Source organism: Echiichthys vipera (assembly GCF_963691815.1).
Source record: "Echiichthys vipera genome assembly, chromosome: 21".
Lineage (NCBI taxonomy): Eukaryota > Metazoa > Chordata > Actinopteri > Perciformes > Trachinidae > Echiichthys > Echiichthys vipera.
The window spans coordinates 19,302,843-19,325,407 of NC_139846.1; the positions used below are offsets into that span (position 1 = coordinate 19,302,843).

General features: G+C 39.8%; 1 protein-coding gene across 1 annotated transcript in view; it reads left to right on the forward strand.

Moving 5' to 3' along the window:
* The window catches only part of olfm3a (olfactomedin 3a), a gene marked incomplete at both ends in the record, with an annotated part of 21,571 nt that extends 858 nt beyond the window's left edge, over nt 1-20,713 (forward strand). The window contains 5 exons of the mRNA XM_083935679.1: nt 16,948-17,091; nt 17,529-17,684; nt 18,531-18,750; nt 19,672-19,778; nt 20,036-20,713. Of these exons, the coding sequence (XP_083791805.1) occupies nt 16,948-17,091; nt 17,529-17,684; nt 18,531-18,750; nt 19,672-19,778; nt 20,036-20,713 (1,305 nt within the window). The remainder of the gene's footprint in view (nt 1-16,947; nt 17,092-17,528; nt 17,685-18,530; nt 18,751-19,671; nt 19,779-20,035) is intronic.
* Nucleotides 20,714-22,565: the final 1,852 nt, after the last annotated feature.

Sequence of the window (22,565 nt, forward strand, 5' to 3'; positions counted from 1 at the left end):
TTTGAGATAAAGAAACATGGGTTATGATGAAATTGTAAGAGCAAGTACATTGCGTGAGTCATTCCAGGATAGGTTAAGGTTATTTTTAAGACCTAGAGATACTTCCATTTGTGCCTTATCATTTGTGAACTAATAGTTCAGCAGGGACATCACATCTTCATCCCCCACCAAGGACCGTCTCTCTTCTATCTTAATATGATATGTGGTTTATCTTTGTGCTTAACACCTAAGCAAATTGAGGGAAATGGAGTCGCATGGGCAGTGATATGTAATTTTGTACTAAGGGAAATAGGAGTCCCTTATGGTTAATGGAGAAATCAATTTGCTGCTACTCTTCTGGTGGAGAGGGTGTGGAGCTGTCCACCCTTTGGTGCTGAAACTTCACTACACAAGCTCTCTGGCTATGCAGCGACCCACCGACGAGGAGAAAATGTTATTCATCATTTCATATGCAGATGTCTGAACCTGTTTGAGCAGAGTGCAATCATGCTAACGAGAGTATGGCAGATCCTGCCAGGTTGAGATCCTTTACCCTCTCCTAGTCCTGAAACAGTTAGGCAGTTAATCCGTTTTTTGACTGGTGGCTGTACAGAAAAGAAATATGATGCCTTTTAGTTTTGATATTTCTAACACTGTATAGTTTAAATAATCTAGTGAAAAGGTAATTGATACATTCACCAGCAATGGAAGTAGTCATGACAGCCCTATGCATTCCTGGTCTATGGATTTCCATTACTGTGTTAGCAGAGCACTCTAGATATCCACTCTGTGCCATTGTCTTTAGAAATATGCTTCTGCAGTGCTACCCCTGGTTACCTGTGATGATTATCATTCAGTTCAGTTTCTATCTTTCATCTGTTTTTGATTAAATCAATGAATACACCACTGCCATTGAGGAATATGAGATATTGCCGGAGCAAGAGCTGCATGCAGATTGCTAGCACGGCCCCAAAGGCCTTTCTGCTTCAGTATTTAAAGATGATCTGGAAAGGCAAACCTTTTATGGTATTACACTAAGCTGGAAATTATTAAGCTGTCACTCACAGACTGTCAGGCCGGGTTCACAAGGCTTTGTTCTTTAAAGTAAGGGACGGCAGCCTCCACCTCTTGACATTTAAGATTAGTTTGTAATGCTGCCTTTTGTTTTTTCCCCACAGGTTTTGTTTAGCAACTTTAAAATAACCTATTACAACCCAGGTCTACTCTGTATTAACAGGCTAAAGCAAGGCCTAATGCTATGTCCCCCTTTCCCCTTTATCATGGTATGGCATGATTTTGGCAGGTATTACCTCTGCAGTATACACAACAGATCCCCAAGGAGGCTTTGTGAGAAATTGAAATATTTGCCTAGTTTAGTTTTCCCTTATGGACTGTGCCAGCCGGGTAATTACACAGTGACTGCTAACGGCTCAAAATGATGACCGGAATTTATGTTTTATGATTACGCATTATATTCTGCACCTGGAGGACATATCGATTGAAGGAGAAAGAGAGACTTAATAGACTCCAGGATTCTGACGTCGGACCGGTGCCAGAGTTCAATTGCCCACTTTAAATTCACCAGACATATCTTCCCTTAGTCGTCACAGCTTATGGTTAAACATCAATTTGGAGATTTTGATTTTAGGTTAAATCTCATTGATCTTATGTGAGTTATATTTCATTTTTATTTTGTCAATATGTCTTTCATTCTAACTTTATTTTATGACTTGGTAATGCCAGTCTCAAACAGACGTTGATCCTTTTACATCACAGTGTCCCCAGAAGAGTGTAGCTACATTTGAAATTCAGCTACAGTTAGCGGCCATGACATGACATTTGCAACTGGATGTATTTTGTAAAGATAAAATGACGCAGTTTTTCTGAATATACCTGTATTCACCGTCCGTCTGAAACACTCTGATTTAGCGTCTGTCTCTTTAAGCCCCCCTCCTGAAAAAAAAAACAGTCACAGCTGCTGTATATGTGCTCCTTGCATTTACCTTTGGATTAGATAGTTTGCCTCAACCTGCTTTATATAAGAAAGACATAAATCTAATCTTTTACTTTTTTCTTTTTTTTTTACAAACCCATTAAAACTGAAGTCCGCCTGGAAAACACCCTCTAAAGTGTTGTTTCAAAACAACCTCCCAAAACCTGAGGGTCTCCTGCAAAACTACACAGAATGTCAACATTGTCAACATTATATTCTGGTTCATGGTCGAATTCATTGCCCATAATGCTGTAGTCTGCCCCTCGCTCTGGTCGTTCGTCATTGTCTGTCACTGTTCATCTTTATTCTCTTTTTTTATTTTGTTTTGTTTTTTCCCCCCTTCTTCGACTGTAATTCATCAAATCACCATGCATTTCATCGGCCTCCTGTCTTAAAAACGACGAGATCATCCAAAACACGCAGACGTCATATCTGGTCTTAAAGACAGAAGCGCGTGCACATCTCTTCCGGTCCTAAAGGTATAAACACGCAGACGTCATATCCGGTCTTAAAGACAGAAGCGCGTGCACATCTCTTCCGGTCCTAAAGGTATAAACACGCAGACGTCATATCCGGTCTTAAAGACAGAAGCGCGTGCATATCTCTTCCGGTCCTAAAGGTATAAACACGCAGATGTCATATCTGGTCTTAAAGACAGAAGCGGGTGCACATCTCTTTCGGTCCTAAAGGTATAAACACGCAGACGTCATATCTGGTCTTAAAGACAGAAGCGCGTGCATATCTCTTCCGGTCCTAAAGATATAAACACGCAGACGTCATATCAGGTCTGAAAGACAGAAGCGCATGCATATCTCTTCCGGTCCTAAATGTAAAAACACGCAGACGTCATATCCGGTCTTAAAGACAGAAGCACGTGCGCATCTCTTCCGGTCCTAAAGGTAAAAACAAGCAAATGTTGCATCCTGTCTAAATGGCAGGACATGGCTTTTGTGCTTAATAGTGCCATGTTGTTCCCTTGAATAAAAATAAAGCAATCTGGTTAATAACAGCAAACAGGTGCCAAGCAATCCTTAATTATTCTTAATATGTTTGCACTTTGGTGCACTGAACAAAACTAGAGTAAGTGTGAATAATGTGAATGTTTAGGAGCAGTCTCTCTCTAGTTACAACACCAGTGGGACAGAGCTTTGTGTAGGCATATGACCTTTGTGGTAGTAGAGTACAGTACAGGTGTCAGTAGGTGGCAGGCAAACATACATACACCCACATTCAGTCACACTCACACACAAAGTTTGCTCCAATTGTGAAGCAATGTGAGTTTTCACAGCCTCAGCTTTTGGTGAAGGGTTTCAGGTTTTGATCATGTGTGATCAATGATTATGATCTGAAATGTGATCCCAGCTGCAAAGGTTGGGGGAATCTTGCAGAGTCCTCTTGTTGATCTCTCATTCATCCTGTTGATGATTAATCATATGAATCTTTGAGGCGTTCTTTGAAGTTATTGTATATTGAGCTGAAGCTGTCTTCTGCCAGGAGCTGAGGCTGTTTCTGCTGGTTTCAAATCATTTTTCAGCTTGCATTACATGGATGATACATTCAGGCTCGGAAGGAGAATTTGTCCGCCACAGATATGCCATATTAAAAGATGAGAGATGCTGTGGGCACACACCTACACATACACACAGGCATGTCATATTTCATATCACCGTTTCCCCAGGGGGCCAAATAAAAGTTGACACTCATTAAATATATATTTATCAACACAAACAAAGCGAACAGCTAGCCACAAGCCAGCAAAGTCATTAGTTGGGATCCTGCATGTTTCATGTTTGAGGCGGGGGGGGGGGGGGGGGGGGGTTTCAGAGCTGCCTGGAATAAAGAAAGTCCACTGATGATGGATGTGAATCGTTTATACCAACAGCAGGGTAAATATATGGTGCTTTCTGCTCGGACTTGTAGAGATGGTAGGGGGTTTGAGTCTGTGTGAGGTTGTAAGGAGTTCTCTGTCACTTTCTTTGTAAGCGTGCTTTTAGGCTGTGTCAGTTGACAGGTTTTTAGGGGCAGGCACATTTTGTTAACAATTCTATTGGGATTATGTTTGTTTGTTCATCGATGACAGATAAGCAGCAGTTAGCTCGGCGTAACCTGTTCTTGCCTTGTGCCGTTTCACCCTTTACTGGCTTCTATTACAAAAAGAGACACATAAATGTCATTAATGTATAATTATAAAATATTTAAATTGCTCTCTTTTTATATGTGGTGATTATGAGGCTTGAGAGTGACTTTCCCGTGTTTTGAGCTCTTTCTCACACCTCTGGGTGAATGCGTCTCAGTAATAATAGTCTAAGCCATAATTACAGGAGTTGAGACACGATGTTGAAACTACCGGCAGCATAGTTACGACCCTATCCCTCTGTTGCCCTTATGATTGCTATAATTACAGCCTTGCATATCACTGGATGAGTGCTGAAAGTCTGGACTTGAGAGGACTGAAAGACATTTGTGGTCTCAATAAATTTATACTGTACTCAATCAACCAGAGAAGTGATTATGGGCTATGCTTGTTAATTTCTTACAAGCTGAGATAAAATGTAATATTACTTACTAAGTATCTTTAAACAGAGAGGCAGATCTAGACGGAGCAGAGTTTAGTTTGAGCTTTACCAGTCATAACGCCCAATCGTATTTGGCACCGTGTCTTTTTTGTGTTTTGGTGTTTTTTAAGTGCCAGTTCACTAAAAACCCCATCCTCTTTAGTCACATTTGCTAAGCTTTCCATTCTCACACAATACATAAGCAGTTTACACTGGTACACGAAAGGTGGAAGATTGACCACTCAAATTTAATAAATATCATTTCTTAAAACAATTGTTACATCAATTCTCAATTTGCCTAGCAGAAAGGACAACTCGGGTTGGCATGACCACCTTTAGCTAGTAATGGAGCAAACGTTAGAAAGTTAAATTCACACTCTTTAATATTTCCAGCTGACATTCTAATTCTGACATTTTATTTTTTTTTTAAAAGGGTCTATAATGCATTTGATGGCTACATTCAGTTTAATTAAATGTCTTTTTATAGTGTCCAATTAAATCAGGACAGCTTTCATGTAGAGTAGGTCTAGACCATATTCTATTATTTACAGAGACCCAACAATTCCCCCATGAGCAAACACTAATGTGACGGCAGGAAGGAATAACTTCCTTTAACAGTCAGAAGCCTTGAACAGAACATGCACAACAGTGTGCTAAAGGACTGATACTAAAAGGTTCCTGGAAAAAGGTTCCTTAGTTGATGATCCATATAGAATATAATGGACTTAAAAACAGCGTTGTTTATGTATTGCAGTGTATAGCTAGTTAGTCCTTTTATTATAAGCATGGTACTGAACAATGTAAGATCAGAATGGGCCTCGTGAATGTTTTCTTTCTTTTCTCTTATATTTGTTCTTGCACAAAACAAACAAAAGAGGAAACTAAGAAAATCGTATGTGGTTAGGTAACATTAAACCCAGACAAAAAAAGGCAATAATGAAACAGAATACAAATGCCTGATAAGAATAAAAAATAGCCTACCGGCAGCAAAAAGAAGAAAATAATAGTGTCAGCAAATAACCTCTCTTTCAACAAATTAATGAATCGTTGTTTAAAAAACAGGAAATAAATTCACTTTATCAAATAATTGCTATTACATTTTTATACTATAGAGTAACAAAAGTGATCTGCTTATGAGTGGTGAGTCTGTGGTCAGGTCCACGGAAAACCATCACCATGTCTTCAGGTGGCAGAGGGTGGGGTGGGCGCACACCATGGTGCATTGTAATATTATGCAGAGCACAGCAGGCTGTGGTTATTTTGAACACTTTGCAGGTGTGTATAAGAGCTTGTCACTTGCCTTTCTTTTTTCTTTTTTTTAAAACAACGTGTTTATTGTTTTTCACGTAGGGATGACAATACTCAAAGTAGAGTTATAGGATGTCAAACATGAGCGGTTTGAGTTCAGAACCAGTGCTTTGTACATAAATGTAGATATAAATATATATGTATACACACGTACATATAAACACATATACACATAAATATACATACATGAGCATAAATTACAAACAAAGCAAAAAACAGGTGAACAAACAAACAAGAAAAAGCAAAAACGCAACAGGAACAAAACAGCACTAAAAAGTTCAAATGTGTTTCCCTGTGCTGCAATATCACATTCAAGTTCCTTTTTTATTAACTTAACATTATTTCACTCAACATCTTACTTTCCATCCACCCATCCTGTGTGCATATCATTAAAATCACCCTTTTCAATATCATATACTGTCTCCACACTTTTTCTTTTTTTAAAAAACCTTTTGCCTTTAAGGTTGTAGGTTATTTTTCCCATTAAGAGACAACAGGACTTTTCTTGCAGCCATTGACCCCCATTGAGCAGCTTTTCTTTCGGTATATGGAGAGTGCGCTCCACCACTGAGTGAGTGCACCTAAATTAAAAGTTGGATTTATGTTGAAAGGCAATAATGCAGACATGTGAAAATTATATCATATGATAACACTCAAGTCGTCCATTTCCAGCAGCGCCTCGATCCATCAACATACTGTTAAGATAATAAAACAGACATTCTTACAAATGCTTTGTTAGAGCAGAAAAACACATCATTGTATCCATTTCTTACACCTTCACTCTTCGTTGGTTTTCAAAAGGCTAAAAAAAGACACCATACTCAACACTCTTAAAATGTCAAGTATCACTTGCTACAGCCCCAAAAATCCAAAGCTTGACAGACCTGCTGTGCTTAGTTACGGTTGCTAAGCTATGATTAGACAATCACTTTTTGGGGGAGGGGTTTAGTGAATGAACAGTTTGGATTTCCAGTGCAGCCTCTGTACAGTTGAGGTCAAAATCGGTCTAAAATAATAATTGTAAACGTCGCATTTTGGTGTCTGTTCTTCAAAATCTTTGCACACATATTCAGCACTCAACAATCAACAAATTACTTAGCCAGCTACAGTAACTGCTGTGAATTTACAGGCTGGTCTCACCGTCCGTACTTATACCTTTGAAAAGTAATGCACTATTTCATTCAAAATTAAAGCATCTAATCATGAGTCTGTGCAGGGGGGAGGTCGGTGTGGATGGATGGGTCAACAAACACTGGACTTGCAAGACATTGATCGGTCATGTGAGAATCGTGGGATAAATTATCACACAAATCCATCTGGTCACACAAGTAATGCGTTTATCATCCAAGCAAAGGTGACACGTCCAATCAGCATCCTGTGAGGAGCTATTGGCAGTTGAGGATGTAGCAGGGAGATGATGAGGACGATGGATGTGGTGAGACGACAAAACACCAGTGGAGGCCTCTAAAGACTTTAGCTTTACTAAACTGCAATAGCAGTTTTATCAGAACTGGAGAGTTTTTATTTAATTTCTCTCTTCTCCTGTTTGACTTTGGTGAGAGTTTGATGAACAGATTTTTCAGTCATCTGCCAGGTATATTTTTAAAAACTCTGCCCTTTGTCAAACAGTTTCCAATTAGAGTTTCTCAAATAACTCTGTGTTACAAACAACCCGGCACATCAGGTTAGCTGTTCGCGTCCGTGTCCCGTGTGAACGCAAAAGTCAATGCAGATTTACTTTTGTTAATCATCTAATAAATTTAACTTAGGTCACATACGTACAAGTAGTATAATAGATCTAGTCATTTAAACCCAATCCATGATCTTTTCCTGAACTCAAGAAGTTTTGTTGCCTAATATCAAAAATACACCAAGCACCAGTGAAGTGACATTAAATACTATATTCTGTTCTGTGGCCTGGAGGAGTGTTCATGCGTTTAATGCAGGAATAAAATTATTATGTTTACTGATTGGCTGAAGGTATTGCTGGCTGCTTAGCTTGGCTGCATTTCACTGCAGAATCAAATGGCTCAGAGGGGTCACAACACCTGGCAAGAGACACTGCATGGCTGCAAATGTACTTATTTTAACCCAAACCACCATCCTTTCTTGAACCAAACCAAGTAGTTTCTCCACGGCGGAGGATTGTGCAGGCGCAGTAATAGCTTGTGTTGCTGGACATTTGTAGGTGAACAGACAAGAAATTGTGCATAACCTTGCAGATGGTAAGATATCATACATACCGCTGTAATTATACAGCTACAATTTACAGTATGCGTCCATATATCCTGCTTTCATTTGAGGCATTCGGAAGTTTAGGCACATTCTCTTGAAGTTGCTGAAAGGCATTTTAATAAGCAAAATCACTAACTAAAGTGCAAGTATAGGAAGTAAGTTTAAGGAAAGTTGTTATAGCAAAGAAATTGCTACTTAACTTCAAAGAACCTCCTTGAATGCACTGAACATACTAATGCAATGCTATCTAAGATGTGAAGACTCGTAGTAGATCTCCTATAATTGCAATTATTGCCTCCTGCCCTGTTGATACCAAACCAGTTTGAACGTGTACATCCTTAAATATCCATAATTTTATTTTCAGCACACTCTTCTGCTTCTACATCAGAAGGGAGCCTGAAGTGGAGGGTCTTTTGCAGCAGCTTCAACATCGCAACACACTGACATTACTGCGGAGCATAATTAGCAGGAGAAAATTCAAAGGTTGCTTAAGAGCAAGGGATAATCAGGTGACGAACTTTGCTGAAAATGTTTTAAAAAGTCTGCATATTCTGTGGCATTAACGTGGCAGAAATGTCCTCATCCAAGATTCAAAAACTGAGAGTTCCTCCTGCAATACTAATGAGCATACTCTTACTTTACAAACACTTACCCCGAGAAGCTGCCAAGAAATGTGCATGTTGATGACACAGATTTGATATTGGCTTCAATTAAAGACGGGTTCTTATCCTGACAGACTGCTCCACTAGAATCACCCACATAATAAGTAAAAAATCCAATTACAGGGCCTTCTTGGGTATCCCAAAAGAGCAATGCTTGAGATGAGGGTGCTTAAAATTTTATCAAGTACAGCAGTCTTATCTTTCCAATCCTATGTTTTAATTTTGGCTACAGAATCGTAATTTGAGACATCCTCAGCCTGACTTTATTTCAGCATACCGAGAAATAACTTTACGTTAGAGCATTGTCACAGCTGCTTAGTATTCTGCTTGTGTGTGCATGTGCCATTCAGTGTGGCCTGGAGATGTCCACTGGCTTTACTCCACCGATGAAGTTTGATGTCTGTTTCATTATCATCCTCCGTGGTGCTTATAACTGACATGCCGCCTTGTTCAGCCAGAAGACACGCTGAAGCACACCCTAGAGAAGAAGCACGAGGGTGAGAACAAGATAATGCTGTAGCTCTTTCACAGACTGTCTAGAATGGAAGAATGTGCCGAGCTCCTGCAGAATTATCTATTCAATCTTCTCTTTGCTGGGGTCAAAATAGCCAAGAAAGTGGCACACCTCAAGGAAATTAATCTCCCCGAAAGCCTTTCATCACAGTCACATCTGAGAGAAAAGATGGCCTTTTTCCTTAGCTGTCTTTTTCTCCACCCTCCTCCGCTCCATAGTATGCATCATCTCTTTGTCAGTATGTTACTGGAACCTTTTTGGTCTCAGGATTATAGCTGCCAGGATTGCTGTTGCTGCTGTGTAAAGGGGTGTTACCATTTGTCATAGCTGTCTCGCATGTCTGCATCAGTCTGGTTACAGCGCTGGCTGCACATGCAGGTTCATCTTCCCCTGCCATTAGAGCTTAAATGTTAACTCATTTAAGCAGTATGATCATCAGTTACAGTACGGACATGCACATTCCACTCCACTTGCCTCCAATACCCTGGTGGCTTTTTGTTTGGACAGGTTGATAGATGACTGGATAGATAGCATCTGTTTAGGCCTCTGTCTTGTGGCAGGAGGGACGGCAGAGTTACTGTGATATGAGATCTAGCTTTATTGGCATCACCGACACCTGGATTTGTTTCGCTTTTCTTTTTTTTTAAGTTCTAATATCACACAATGATAATTTTTGCCTGCTTATCCTAGTGTAAAACTAGAGACCAGATTGCAATAGGATCACACCAGCCACAAGGCCAAATTGTAAAATGGTGGGGCAGTGGCACCTTCCCTACTACCCCCCTACTTCCTGGGCCCTTGCTGGGACCACACCCATCAGGTGTGGTCCCATCACACCTGGGCGCATCACCCCCAGTCAGCCTTCATTTTGATTGACCTATAAAGTTTCGTGACTGTATCATGCACAGTTGAGATGCTATTGTAGCAACAAAATCTGTCCACAGACAGACATACTGTATTAACACCTGGCAATATTCTCAAAACTGTCTCTGGGGTAATTTCCGCTACAGTAGGTGTCTACAGGACCATATTTTTCCATGATGACACACACATACAGTGTGAACAATTATAGGGCCTTGACTCACGTTCAGATTATGAGATTAAGTATTCTCAATAAAATCTCTAGTCTCTAGTAAAACCAGAGTTCCTCAGGGCACCACCTTGAATTTATGAAGTGAATAACTAATATAAAAGTCTCATTAAATATAATGAACTATTGATTTAGTGTTAAACACCAATTAATGTAATGGTTTACTCAGTTTAAGTATTTTAAGTTCTTTTCTTAGAAGAGGCTGGCTAATTCAGCCTTGTGTAATATTAAATAAACAGACATATTGTAACACAAACATTTATTAAGAATTGAATAAATGCATCAAACAAAACACACAATAAACTAACTAAAGCTAAACAACATCCTCAACTTAACTGAATCACCTCTATCACATCATAATCATCATTAAACATCATAACAGATAAAGTCTCATAACATGCTAAAACCCAGTCGCGGTCAAGTTACCAGTCCATGAGATGGGAAAGATTAATTGCGTTGCTTTCATGCCAGTGTCTGGTTGAAGATAAGTCGGTCCTTGTGCTGGTTGTGTTGCTCTGAGACAAAAGAGGGATCTGATCGCTCTTTGTTCTGCTCAGGCGGTCCGTCTGACCAGCAGATGCAGGGGGAAATGCAGGTGCTCGTGTCACTGCCAATCTACTGTCTACTCCAGGCAGTTGTGCTCCAGGCAGGCCCCACCAGGGCTCAGGGATTCAGGAAGGCAAGTGGACCGTCCAGGATGGTGTTCCAGTAAGAGAGGCTGAAGAAGAGTGGAGGTCCAGATGAAGAGACCAGAAGAAGAAGAGAGAAAATGGCTGTTCTCCAGTTTTATACACATGGTGATGTGATCAGCCAGAAGGTCAGAAACTGCTTTGGGCCTTGCCCTTTTTTGCCAGGCAGACAAGGCGTCTGTATCAAACAGAGTTCACATTAATGCAGAAATGAACAATCATCTGTGGAATGCTGATTGCACCTACACAGATATCCAGTAGTGATAAAGAGTGAAGCTGTAAAGCAAGCAGCAACCTCCAGGGCTGAAAAACAATGACCCCAACTAAGTGCCACAAACTGCAGTTCCCAGAATGCCCACTTGAGGCTTGCTTACTTTACAGCAGAAATGGACCTGTTAACAGCCTGGTAAAATGACCTCCTTAAATTATATTAAGGCTTAATGTCATGCATAAATAAGGGTAGGCTGCTTTGAGTGACACGTGGGAGCTGTCACAGGTGGCGAGCATAAAGTGTAGACTTCATTTTCATCAGCTCCACAGCCTCAGCTCTCTCCGCGCTCCACCTCTTCGCCTATTTTTGGATTAGCCGGGAACGGGCGGAGTCTGGCGCTGCCAAGATGGCGACAGCCAGACCAACTCACTTTAGCTCTTCAGAAACCTATGGGTCCCATATTTTATACAGTCTATGCTGTCAAAACGTGTGACTTATCAGAGATATTTAAAGTCTACCACCTTATACCTACATCCTCCTCTTATGTCTGACAACTGTAGGGAGGAAGGTGCCACTTGAGGAACTGACAAGTAGCTCCCATTTCCATATGTTACACTCCAGAGACAAAACAATGATTGTGGCTACTTAATATGCTTTTTTTGGTGTCCATTTGTTGCCTCTTTGCAGCTCCAGCTGATGTTGTTGAGGAAGTTGGATACCTCGCATCCTATTTATTTAGACTTTCTTTATAACAGAATGATTTCTGCCACTGCCACAGACAATCTCTTAATTTTTTTTAGCGACAGCTTCTCACCTGGTGTCTCTCTGGGGAGTTCTTCCCTTTGCCTGACTCATACAGCAAATGGAATCAGCCATCATGAGACCTGCAAAAGAAATTAGATCAAGAAACCAATGCTATACTCGGCAGGCGGGAGATTCGTTTACGGTGCAGACAGTCATCTGCAGTATATGACTGGACTCACTGTGAATCCCTGCAGTGGCTAAAAACAGATCCAATTAGTACCGAACAGGATCATTGCAATGCTGAAATCTAGGACTGTCCTCGGTTAAAGAATTTGATAGTTGACAAACACTCAAATACGATTGTATTGATAAATCGATTAGTTGATAAAAATACCAGATCTGTAAAAAACCGAATTGCTCCACAAAAGCATAATTTTAAATATTGTGTTTACCAGAGATGTGCTCATAAGTTTCAGTCATTCAGCATGACAAAAGCAATAAAAAAAAAACAAAGACTAAGAGCAAACTAGTTTTTCATGCTGTGGTGCAAAGAGCAGCAAAACATCTATCAAATCCTCCATCCAGTGATTTTACAGAAATGTTACTGGTGTAGAAAATATTCTAAAGGTATATAGAGTGAGTTATTTCAACTATCCTCAGAATGAAACCTTCAAAGCCATGTAAAGCGGGTTACAACGTTGATAGAAAAAGAATGCAAGGCAAAAGGACAAGAGGACAAACAGGGTTTAATTGGAAATTGCCATTTGCTCACGGTCACGGGTGAGGGCAATTGAAGTGATTTGGTTCTGATGACAGTGGCTAACTCTCCCTGACACCATTCACTAACTCAATTTCCCATATTACCCATATTAACCCATCCATTCACTTTCCCTCCCTCATCAACCCCCTACGTCTTTCTCTCAATCACACAAAAAGGTTGATGAGGACAAAGATAACGTTAAGTGTGAAGTAAAAAAAGTAAAATACATGTTAATGACAGAATAACAATCAGAAAAGGGATTACTTTAGGTGCGTAATTGCCTGGATACCTCTCTGCTGTGAAGAACGTGAATCATATCTGCCACATGGAGGAATTCATTAAAATGATTGTTTACACTTTGTAGCCACACACACTTTGCATGTTTCAGGTTAGTCCACCTTCGTACAGCATGCCAGCTGTGATCGGTTTCCCAAATCAAAATAATCCATCCTCCATCCTTCTTCAACCGCTTGTCCCTATTGGGGTCTCGCAGGGCCGGATCCGATCCCAGCTGACATCGGGCGTGAGGCGGGGTTCACCCTGGACGGACTCCACACAGAAGGGCCCCAGTCAGGATTCGGACCAGAAACCCTCTTGCTGTGAGGCGACAGTGCTAACCACCACACCACTGTGCCGCCCTCGAAATACTGAAAATACTTATTTATTTATTTTAACTTTATTTGCTACCATCTGTACCATAAAGGCAATGCCATTCACCACAGGATTCCATTTACCACAGGATTTATAGTGTAGGCTAATTCTTTCCATACAAAGAGGTATGGTGGCAGTATAGGAAAAGTCAGGGGAGCACCAAAGTCATTGGGATTCATCATCTGGGGGCCGTGAATGTCTGTACAAAGTGGTAAAACAACTGACAGACTGACAGAGCCACACTGCTAACAACTATCTATAAAAGCTTTCTTCCAATGTGACTACAACCAGCCACAGCACAGCTAGTTTACAGGAGTACACTGACCAATAAATGCTACTAATACTTCATATATAAGTTTTAAATAGCCCCTAACAAAAGCCTTTTAGCAATATTAGGCTAAATAAAGCACTTACAGTAAACTAGTTCTGCAATAAAGGCAACAGCTTCATAACACAAAACAATAAATCTCTGCCTTGCCACAAGATAATAATGCATTTAATCGAGCATTTCCTGTCAGATCCTGTTACTTCCTTTCCTGTCATCTGGTTACTCCTTGTCGGCCACATGACAGAGCCAGTCATAATAAACAGTACTGGAAATGTCTGTCTATGCTTCATTGAAGCATGAAAAGTTTGAGTGCTTATTCGCAGTTCAATCAGGTCGCCTCATAAAGGTTCAATATTAATATGAACTAGACGTGAGACTGACCTTGTGCAGTGATAAAAGTAATACAGTTATGATCATCCATTATTAGTGACTATAGGACTTTCTTATAATCCTTGAGTCAGTAAGTTATCTTAGATCATTGAATAATAGATGCCTGCTTTTCCAATATCAGAAAAGCCCGTTGGCTGTGGGATGGATGTTGTTAAGAATTGTACAAAATGATGGTTTCTAATAAAGTGACAAACCTGAACCTGTTATATGGTTTCTATTAAAGTGTTATATGTTCAAGAATATAGAGCGCATAATATAATGTCATTCTGAAGAGAGTTATTTGTGTCTAAAAGAACGAGAAGTCCAAAAATATGAATCACGAAGTGAGAGAGCAGACACATTTAAAGGGAGCTTTTAAGTTAATTTTTAAAACTGAGCTATGTATGTTCTTGTCATAAAGATATTTAATGTAAATAAATGTAATAATGTACATAAAAATGTTGAAAAAATATAATAAACACACAGAAACTAGTTATTTTCTAGGAGACGGAAAGAGGTCAAAGTAAATCAGGTGTAGAAACCAATTTCAGAGGCTATACAAGAAATGGCACATAGAATCTGTCTTTTTTATTTAGTAGCATAATATGTGTGCTGCATTCAAACACCTTATTCTGTGAATTGTTTTCAAGAAGAAACTACTAAAACCACCATAAAATGAAATGAATAGTTCAATGTAAACAAACTCTTGATTGAAATAATAAATCTCGTCTGGGGTATCCATCTTAGTGGCCTCAGCACCACATTATTCCATTTTTTTATAAAACATGAAGGCATGATACATTTTGCCATTGTTTCGGGATCTGACAGTAAACATATTGAATACTGGCACGCAATATTGTCTGTTGGCAACTTCGCTCCACAAGTATTGATGATAACTGCATATCAGCCTTCAAATGGCCATTAGTCAAAACCTGGCCAAGGAAGACTGGGAGATGAGGGATGAGAACTGCAGACGAAACATGAATGTGTCGTGTGCGTGCGGTACATGCTGTATGTAACCACTCGTGCATGTGTGTGTGTGATGTGTGATGCGCAGAGAGCAAAACTCTGCTGGGCGGCTGGGGGGAGCTTTGAGCTGCTGGATGCTGCTTTGTGAGGATGATAAATGACTAGACTTTGGCACGCAGCTCTGTAAAAACATTGCAGCCTTGGCATCTGATCTTCTAACGCAGTGAAAGATAGAAAACATTGAAAAATGCTCCTTTGTCTCATCAACAACTGTTTCATGAGTAAAATACAATGTTGTTTAACTGCGCGAGGTAAAACATGTTGTTCCTCATGTATGATACAAGTGGTATTAGTCAGTGCTTGGATACTGTAGAACCAAGCTTTATGTCCGTGCTATTATCTATTAAGTGATCTTTAATCAGTAGGTAAGGATCATCTATCTGCCTGCTTTTGAACTTCCTCGTCTGATTTCCTTGATTTTCTCCCCAGTGCGTTGGTGCCGTACCTGTTTATTCCACACCTCATCTCATCATCTAATGCTTGCTGTGGTACTTCTCTGTAGTGATATTTGCCTGCCTGCATACCCACGGTCCTACCTCTATCTCTTTCCCCTAATTGACAGTCAAGTCCTCTCTCTTGTCCTTTGTCAGCATTGTCCCATCTTCATTGTTTTTTTTTCCAGTGACAGTTTTTCCTTCTTCTGTTTGTTCATAACCCCCCCCCACACACACACACACACACACACACACACACACCCTTCCTTCCAAATGTACCTCATTTCTTCAGATGTCACTTGGCTTATAGTGGATGACAAGAGTTCTTGGTTGCAAAGTACATAAATATTAATATGAATTCAAAAGCATCTACAGACTCGTTTGTCTCTTTTTGCTTGATTGAAGCGTCAGCTAAATCTATTGCTGTAGAGTGCGAGGCCACAGGTCCTACGAATAATTAAGAAAAAGGATTTTGAAGTTACCCAAAGTTCATGTCTTTAGTTTTCAAAGTTCTACAACACTTATTTTTAACTGCACTTTGGAGAAGGTGTTGTGCATTATTTTTAGATAATAACATTATCAATAGAACCTTTCAATTAAAACATCCTGAATAAACATGCAGGGTAAGTAAGTAACTAGCTTAGATTTCTCCACATGCTAAGGTGGGGTGCACAGGCTGTATTGCAGTCAAGGTGATACCAAAGATTCTCTTGAAAGTGTGGGAACGTCATGTGGATGGATGAAAAGTTATATGTGCATAATTGATTCATATTGTCTTTTGATAACATAAGATATGTACACAGCTAACATCCATATTAAGCATTAACAAAAATTGTACAAAAAGGCTGATGGGTCCAGTAGTTTGCAAGATTAGCAGGCTAAAGACGCACAGGGTACATGCACACACACACACACACACACACAACTGAATGTACGATCCCCTCCAGGTTTATGCCTTGTGTAGATCATTAAAACAAAACAAAGAGGACCCAGTATTGAAACATGGGGTACACCTTTGTCTATGCTTAGAATCCATTAAATTGTACACACTAAACCTATCAGCTATCCAGTTTATAAACATGTTACCGTTATTATATTCTTAAAATTTAAATTTTTCATGATCATTGTTTGGGCTCCAGCCCCCCGCGACCCCGACCCCGGGATAAGCGGTTGAAGATGAATGAATGAATGAATGAATGATCATTGTTTGATCACTGTCTAGGTTTTTTCAAAGTGGATGCATAGGTAGCAGCATCTCGTCTCTCTGCTTGGAATGACTTGAGGTTAACTCCTTTCCAAATAGAACCATTGTCACATAAACTAAATTATTGTGCAATAATTAATCTTAACTATCGGTCTAACCTTAGTGCGTATATGTATTTGATTGTGCTTTCAGACTATTGGCCCGAAGGAGGGCTGGCAGGTGTACAGCTCAGCCCAGGATGCTGATGGGCGCTGTATCTGCACAGTGGTGGCACCAGAACAGAGCCTGTGCTCCAGAGATGCCAAGAGCAGACAGCTCCGCCAGCTACTAGAGAAGGTAAGCACATGTTAAAAGTGCAGCATGCACACAGACACACACACGCGCACACACACACACACACACACACACACACACTACTGTTTAAGTAAACGTAATTATGAATGAACAGATCTCTACAGGCTTTATTGTTCTTTTGATGAGTGTAATACTTGTCCTGAACTTGTCCTACAATGTTTTATTACATGCATTTAACCCAGGTATGCTCCCGTTTGTTGTTTTGTTTTTTTCAAAAATAGCCTCTCACACATTCAGGCACACACAGCCTCAGGGGAAGCCTATCAAAGTGTCTTTCAATTAGTTGCAGTTAAAAGAAAGCACAAGGACCAAAGGGACCTCAATTCACTGAGTTAACTATACTATACTATACTGTTAAATGTCCAAATTCTGTATGCTAACCCTGTGAGATGCTATCATTTATCATTGTTTTATTCTAGGTGCAGAACATGTCTCAGTCCATTGAGGTGCTGAACCTGCGAACTCAGAGAGATTTCCAATATGTCATGAAGATGGAAAACCAGATGAAGGGCCTGAGGACCAAGTTCAGACAGATTGAGGATGACAGGAAATCTATCATAGCCAGAAACTTCCAGGTATTCTACAGCCTCGTTTAATCAAGGGCTGATTTAATCAAATGTTCAATGGATCTTTTCTATTTGTTTTTTTCTCTCTTTTTACCTGAAATGCAATGCAGCATTCATTTCACAAATGCCTTTTACACTGTAGACATGCTTTCAAGTGTAATTGGAGCAAGTTGTTGAAAAAAGCAAGGAGGAGCTGAGGAGCCTCTAAATCTACTTTGTCAGTGAGCATGCCTTTTGTGCGTACATGAAACTGAGGCTACAGTTGCCTTCTGTAGATTGAACCTACTGCACAGCTGGTATGGGAGTAGGAATATCTCCAGTGTGGCAAGTTGCAAGACACTGGAGGAGTTAGAGAAGTAAACATGTAGGAAAACCATAAGCATGGCATGAAATCAGGAATAAAGTTATAATTAAAAAAAGAAGAATGGCCACTGACAAATCTGAATATCATATGGAAATTAAAGACAAACACAGGAGTAGACATATGTTAATTCATGGTTTCTCAAACGCTAAATGGGTAAACGCGTTGGATGCATGAATTATTTATGTTCATTGCTTCATGGTAGTTCCTTTAGGTGCTGCAGCAAACACTGTATACTGTAGTATCAGTTTGTTTTCTCATGATCAATAATACTGTCACTGTCAGTTGACTTCAGACTGCATATGCCAACATGTTAGCGGTGGAGCAACAAGAGATACATGTCAGTTACCATTGGTTCAGTCTCCCCAGTATGCTTAGACGTGTTCCTGTGTCAAATAAACTGTAGTTTTGTTTGTTCCTGACCATCACACCTATCCACATTGCACACCTCTCTGTGTTTCCCATTTCTGCTGCTGTCACTGTCTATCCTGCAGGAGCTTACGGACAAGATGGACGAGCTGAAGCCATTGATCCCTGTACTGGAGCAGTACAAGATGGATGCTGCACTCATTTCCCAGTTCAAGGAGGAGATCAGAAACCTCTCAGCAGTGCTGACAGGCATCCAGGAGGAGCTAGGGGCCTTTGACTACGATGAGCTCTATCAGCGAGTCCTGCGACTGGACAACAGGCTCCGCAGCTGTATGGGAAAACTAAGTAAGTGGTAGAAATAGTGTCAGTGTTAATTTTGTGCTCCATTGTATACTGTTAAAAAAGAAAACTCTATAGCCTGACTTTATTGTGTGTTTTAAGTATAACACTGCAAACAAGTGTGGCCTGCTTCATTAACTGCAGCTTTGTACAACAGGTTACTTAAAGAAAGCTTACTTTCAGTTTCTGGTATGCTTCTCTTTGTTGTGTTGCCCTTACATCCCACACACAAAATGTGTTTCCTTTTTAAAAAAAAAATGTTTAATGACAATATGTTTTCACCTCGATCTCATTCCAGTGACAGAAATAAGCAATTAGTTTTTGTTCTTGTGGATTGTTTGGTCTACTGACAGCTTTTAGCTGTTCAAACAATGAAATGCCCCTAGGTCTTTTAAAGAAGGCTTCAGAAAGTAACATGTATTGCTGACACAGTATTTCTAATTGCCTCATAACATGCTAAACGGGGAACTTGATATCTACAACCACAGCATCCACTTATTCTAAAGGGAACCTGTCAGGCTATTCATTATTATAATAACTTTATTTACAGTGGCTAAATAAACCTCAAAATGAAGACAGTTGAAGAAAAACATTATATACACAACTATGTTTTATTTCTTCATTAAAAAAAAAATCTCAAACAAGTAGCTTGTAACCACGATACGATATGTGAGGTCTGTGTACACATAGGTGCATTATTAAAGAAAAAACATGGGTCAGGCATGAGAAAGCTGTGTTGTCTGTAACTATAAACAGCAGCTGCACCATTATGCTTCAAGTTAAATAAAGCAGCTTGCTGCCAGTGCTATCTTAGTATGCACGGAGGGCACACTCCCTGGTGGCACAGGCATGAAATTGGCTTGAGAAATCTAGTTAGAGACAAAAACCACCAAAGCACATCTTATCGCTACATTTCTTTATTAACAGCGTGTGGGAAATTAATGAAAATCACTGGACCTGTTACAATAAAGACATCTGGAACCCGGTTTGGGGCATGGATGACTGATCCTCTAGCATCGACCAGAAACAACAGGGTGAGTTATCAAAGCGCGGGTTGTGTGTGTGTTTGTGTGTGTGGGGGGAGGGGGTTCTGAGGGCTGTGCAGTGTGTACAGTATAATATCTGTGTTGCATTTTTAGAGCTGAAGATGGGATTGACTGCTATCATGGAGTGGGTTTTGAATAAAGCTAATCTATAGTAGAGAAGTGAAAAAAATAGGTTGAATTTGATGATTGACTTCAGGCTATATTAGGTTTCTCACTACCTATTCTCTTCATCCTCTCTGATGTAGGTTTGGTACATGGACAGTTACACCAACAGCAAGATTGTGCGTGAGTACAAGACAATAGACGACTTTGTAGCAGGGGTGGTTTCCCGAACCTATAGCCTGCCATTTAAATGGGAGGGAACCAATCACATGGTCTACAATGGATCGCTTTACTACAACAAGTACCAGAGCAACATTATTGTCAAGTACAGCTTCGAGACAGGCAGCGTGCTGGCCCAGAGAGCTTTGGAGTTCGCCGGCTTCCACAACATGTACCCATACACATGGGGGGGATACTCTGACATCGATGTCATGGCCGACGAACTGGGAATGTGGGTTGTGTACGCGACCAATCAAAATGCTGGAAATGTCGTCATCTCGCAGATCGACCCTGACACCCTACACGTGCTGAAGACTTGGAACACTGAGTACTCCAAAAGGAATGCAGGTGAATCATTCATGATCTGTGGGACACTCTATATCACTAACTCTCACCTGTCGGGAGCAAAGGTATACTATGCTTACTCTACGAAGACTTCAAGTTACGAATACATTGACATTCCTTTTCACAACCAGTACTTTCATATCTCCATGCTTGACTACAACGCCAGAGAGAGAGCACTTTATGCGTGGAATAACGGACACCAGGTAATGTTTAATGTCACCCTCTTCCATGTCATAAAAACTGATGATGATTCATAAACATGATACTTTTTCAACCACAGCTAAAGCACCATCATTTGTGATACAAGGACCTCCTAATTAATCGTATTTTCTTTTGTGAAAATTGGACTCTGGTATCTTTACTCGCCCCTACTTGAACTTTTGTAACGTGTGGCTCTGGATTCTTGGCTAAATTGAGCATGGACACCAATATGATTTGATACCTTTCGGGAAGACATGTTATACATTTTTACACTTTTCCATTGCTGCTGGTCAGACTGGTAGGCCTATGTGTCAGGTCTGCCAGCCGAAGACTCTCAAAAGCTTTTGCATGAATGTTCACATCTTGTCTGCAGTGATTTCCTATGATATAGCCGTTTTGTTGCAAATCTGTTTTGCTTACAGTGTTTGCATTTTGGGCTATTTAAAAGTCTATTTAAAACTATTTAAACCTTAAAGGCAACCTCTCCTGCATATTTGCTACCATGTTAAGCTAGCCAGTTATAAAACACAGTAGCCATTCTTTTAAAGATGGGCCTGTAAAATATTGCTGTTATGTATGTATATGTGGAAGAAGAACATTTGTATTTTTTATAAAAAGAAAACCATCAAGAATACCTGTGCATTTTCATTAAAATAAAAATATTGTACATTTCATTAAAATGGTTTTGGCTGGTAAAATGCATATCTGCCATGATCTGAGAGAAAGCTCTGGGAGGGTCATTCTATGGTTTTAGACTATTTCTTTTTATATAGTATATATATATATATATATATATATATATATATATATATATATACTGTATATATATATATATATATATATATATGAGGAGCAGAAAGGCCAAAGCATAGCTATTAAAACAATTGTCGGCAGGAGGCGTCACATTAAACAAAGCATGGATCTGTCAGAGAAATCTAGGTTTATTCTGTCATTAATTTTTGATGAGATAACGATACCACAAAGAAAAAAATGTACCTGCAATCAGCAGCGTCTGGCTGGTTGGAAATCTGTCTGACCGTGAGATGGACCAGAGATAACAAAACATAAGATCACAGATTTGTCTGGTTGACAGGCTAATTGCAATCATAAAACTATGATTCAAACAGAAACATTAATCCGTCTTGTTTTGTTTGTTCGTGTTGTTGCACCCATAATTCAAAGAAGACATCATGGGGCTAAGGATAACTTGGATATATAAAAAAAGAAAGCCTACTTTATATTTATTTAAATGAGGACAACAATTAATGTACAAAGGTAACTGATGATGATGATGATGATGATGATGATGGTGATGACAGTATCTCTAAGGCAGGAAGGGAGGGATTTTCTCGCTCTCAACATGAGGCCTTGAGAGTCATCCTTTGGCATTTCAATCAGCATGAAGTGGCAATGAACCGCTGAGATGATTCACAACGTTCACTATAATTTCTTTCTCCTCAGCATCGTGTCTCAACAGTATCCTCAATAACAAGGCGACGCTTGCTTTATGATACCTGATGGTGGGGTTTTATGTGTCACAATGTGGTCAATCTTTTTTTATGGGTAAACACAGTCATATTTTCATGCACATATAATGAAACACACCCTGAGGCAAAGTACATTTGCATGCACAAGCATAAACAAACACAGACACACAGTTGGAGATGGGCTGTTATCTGTTAATTTCATCAAACCCTACAGTCGCAGGGAACTGCAACATCAGTGACTTGCCTCTGACACATTCTACGATGGCCTTTAATTCAAATGAATAAAGTTTGATTTTCACTTATAAAAGCAACAAGTTAGCTAATTAGAAAAGAGAATCAAAAACAATGTCTATAGACAATCACCATGGTAGTACCTGCAATTAAAACACAGCTTTGTAATTATGTTGATTGGTTTGAGAAT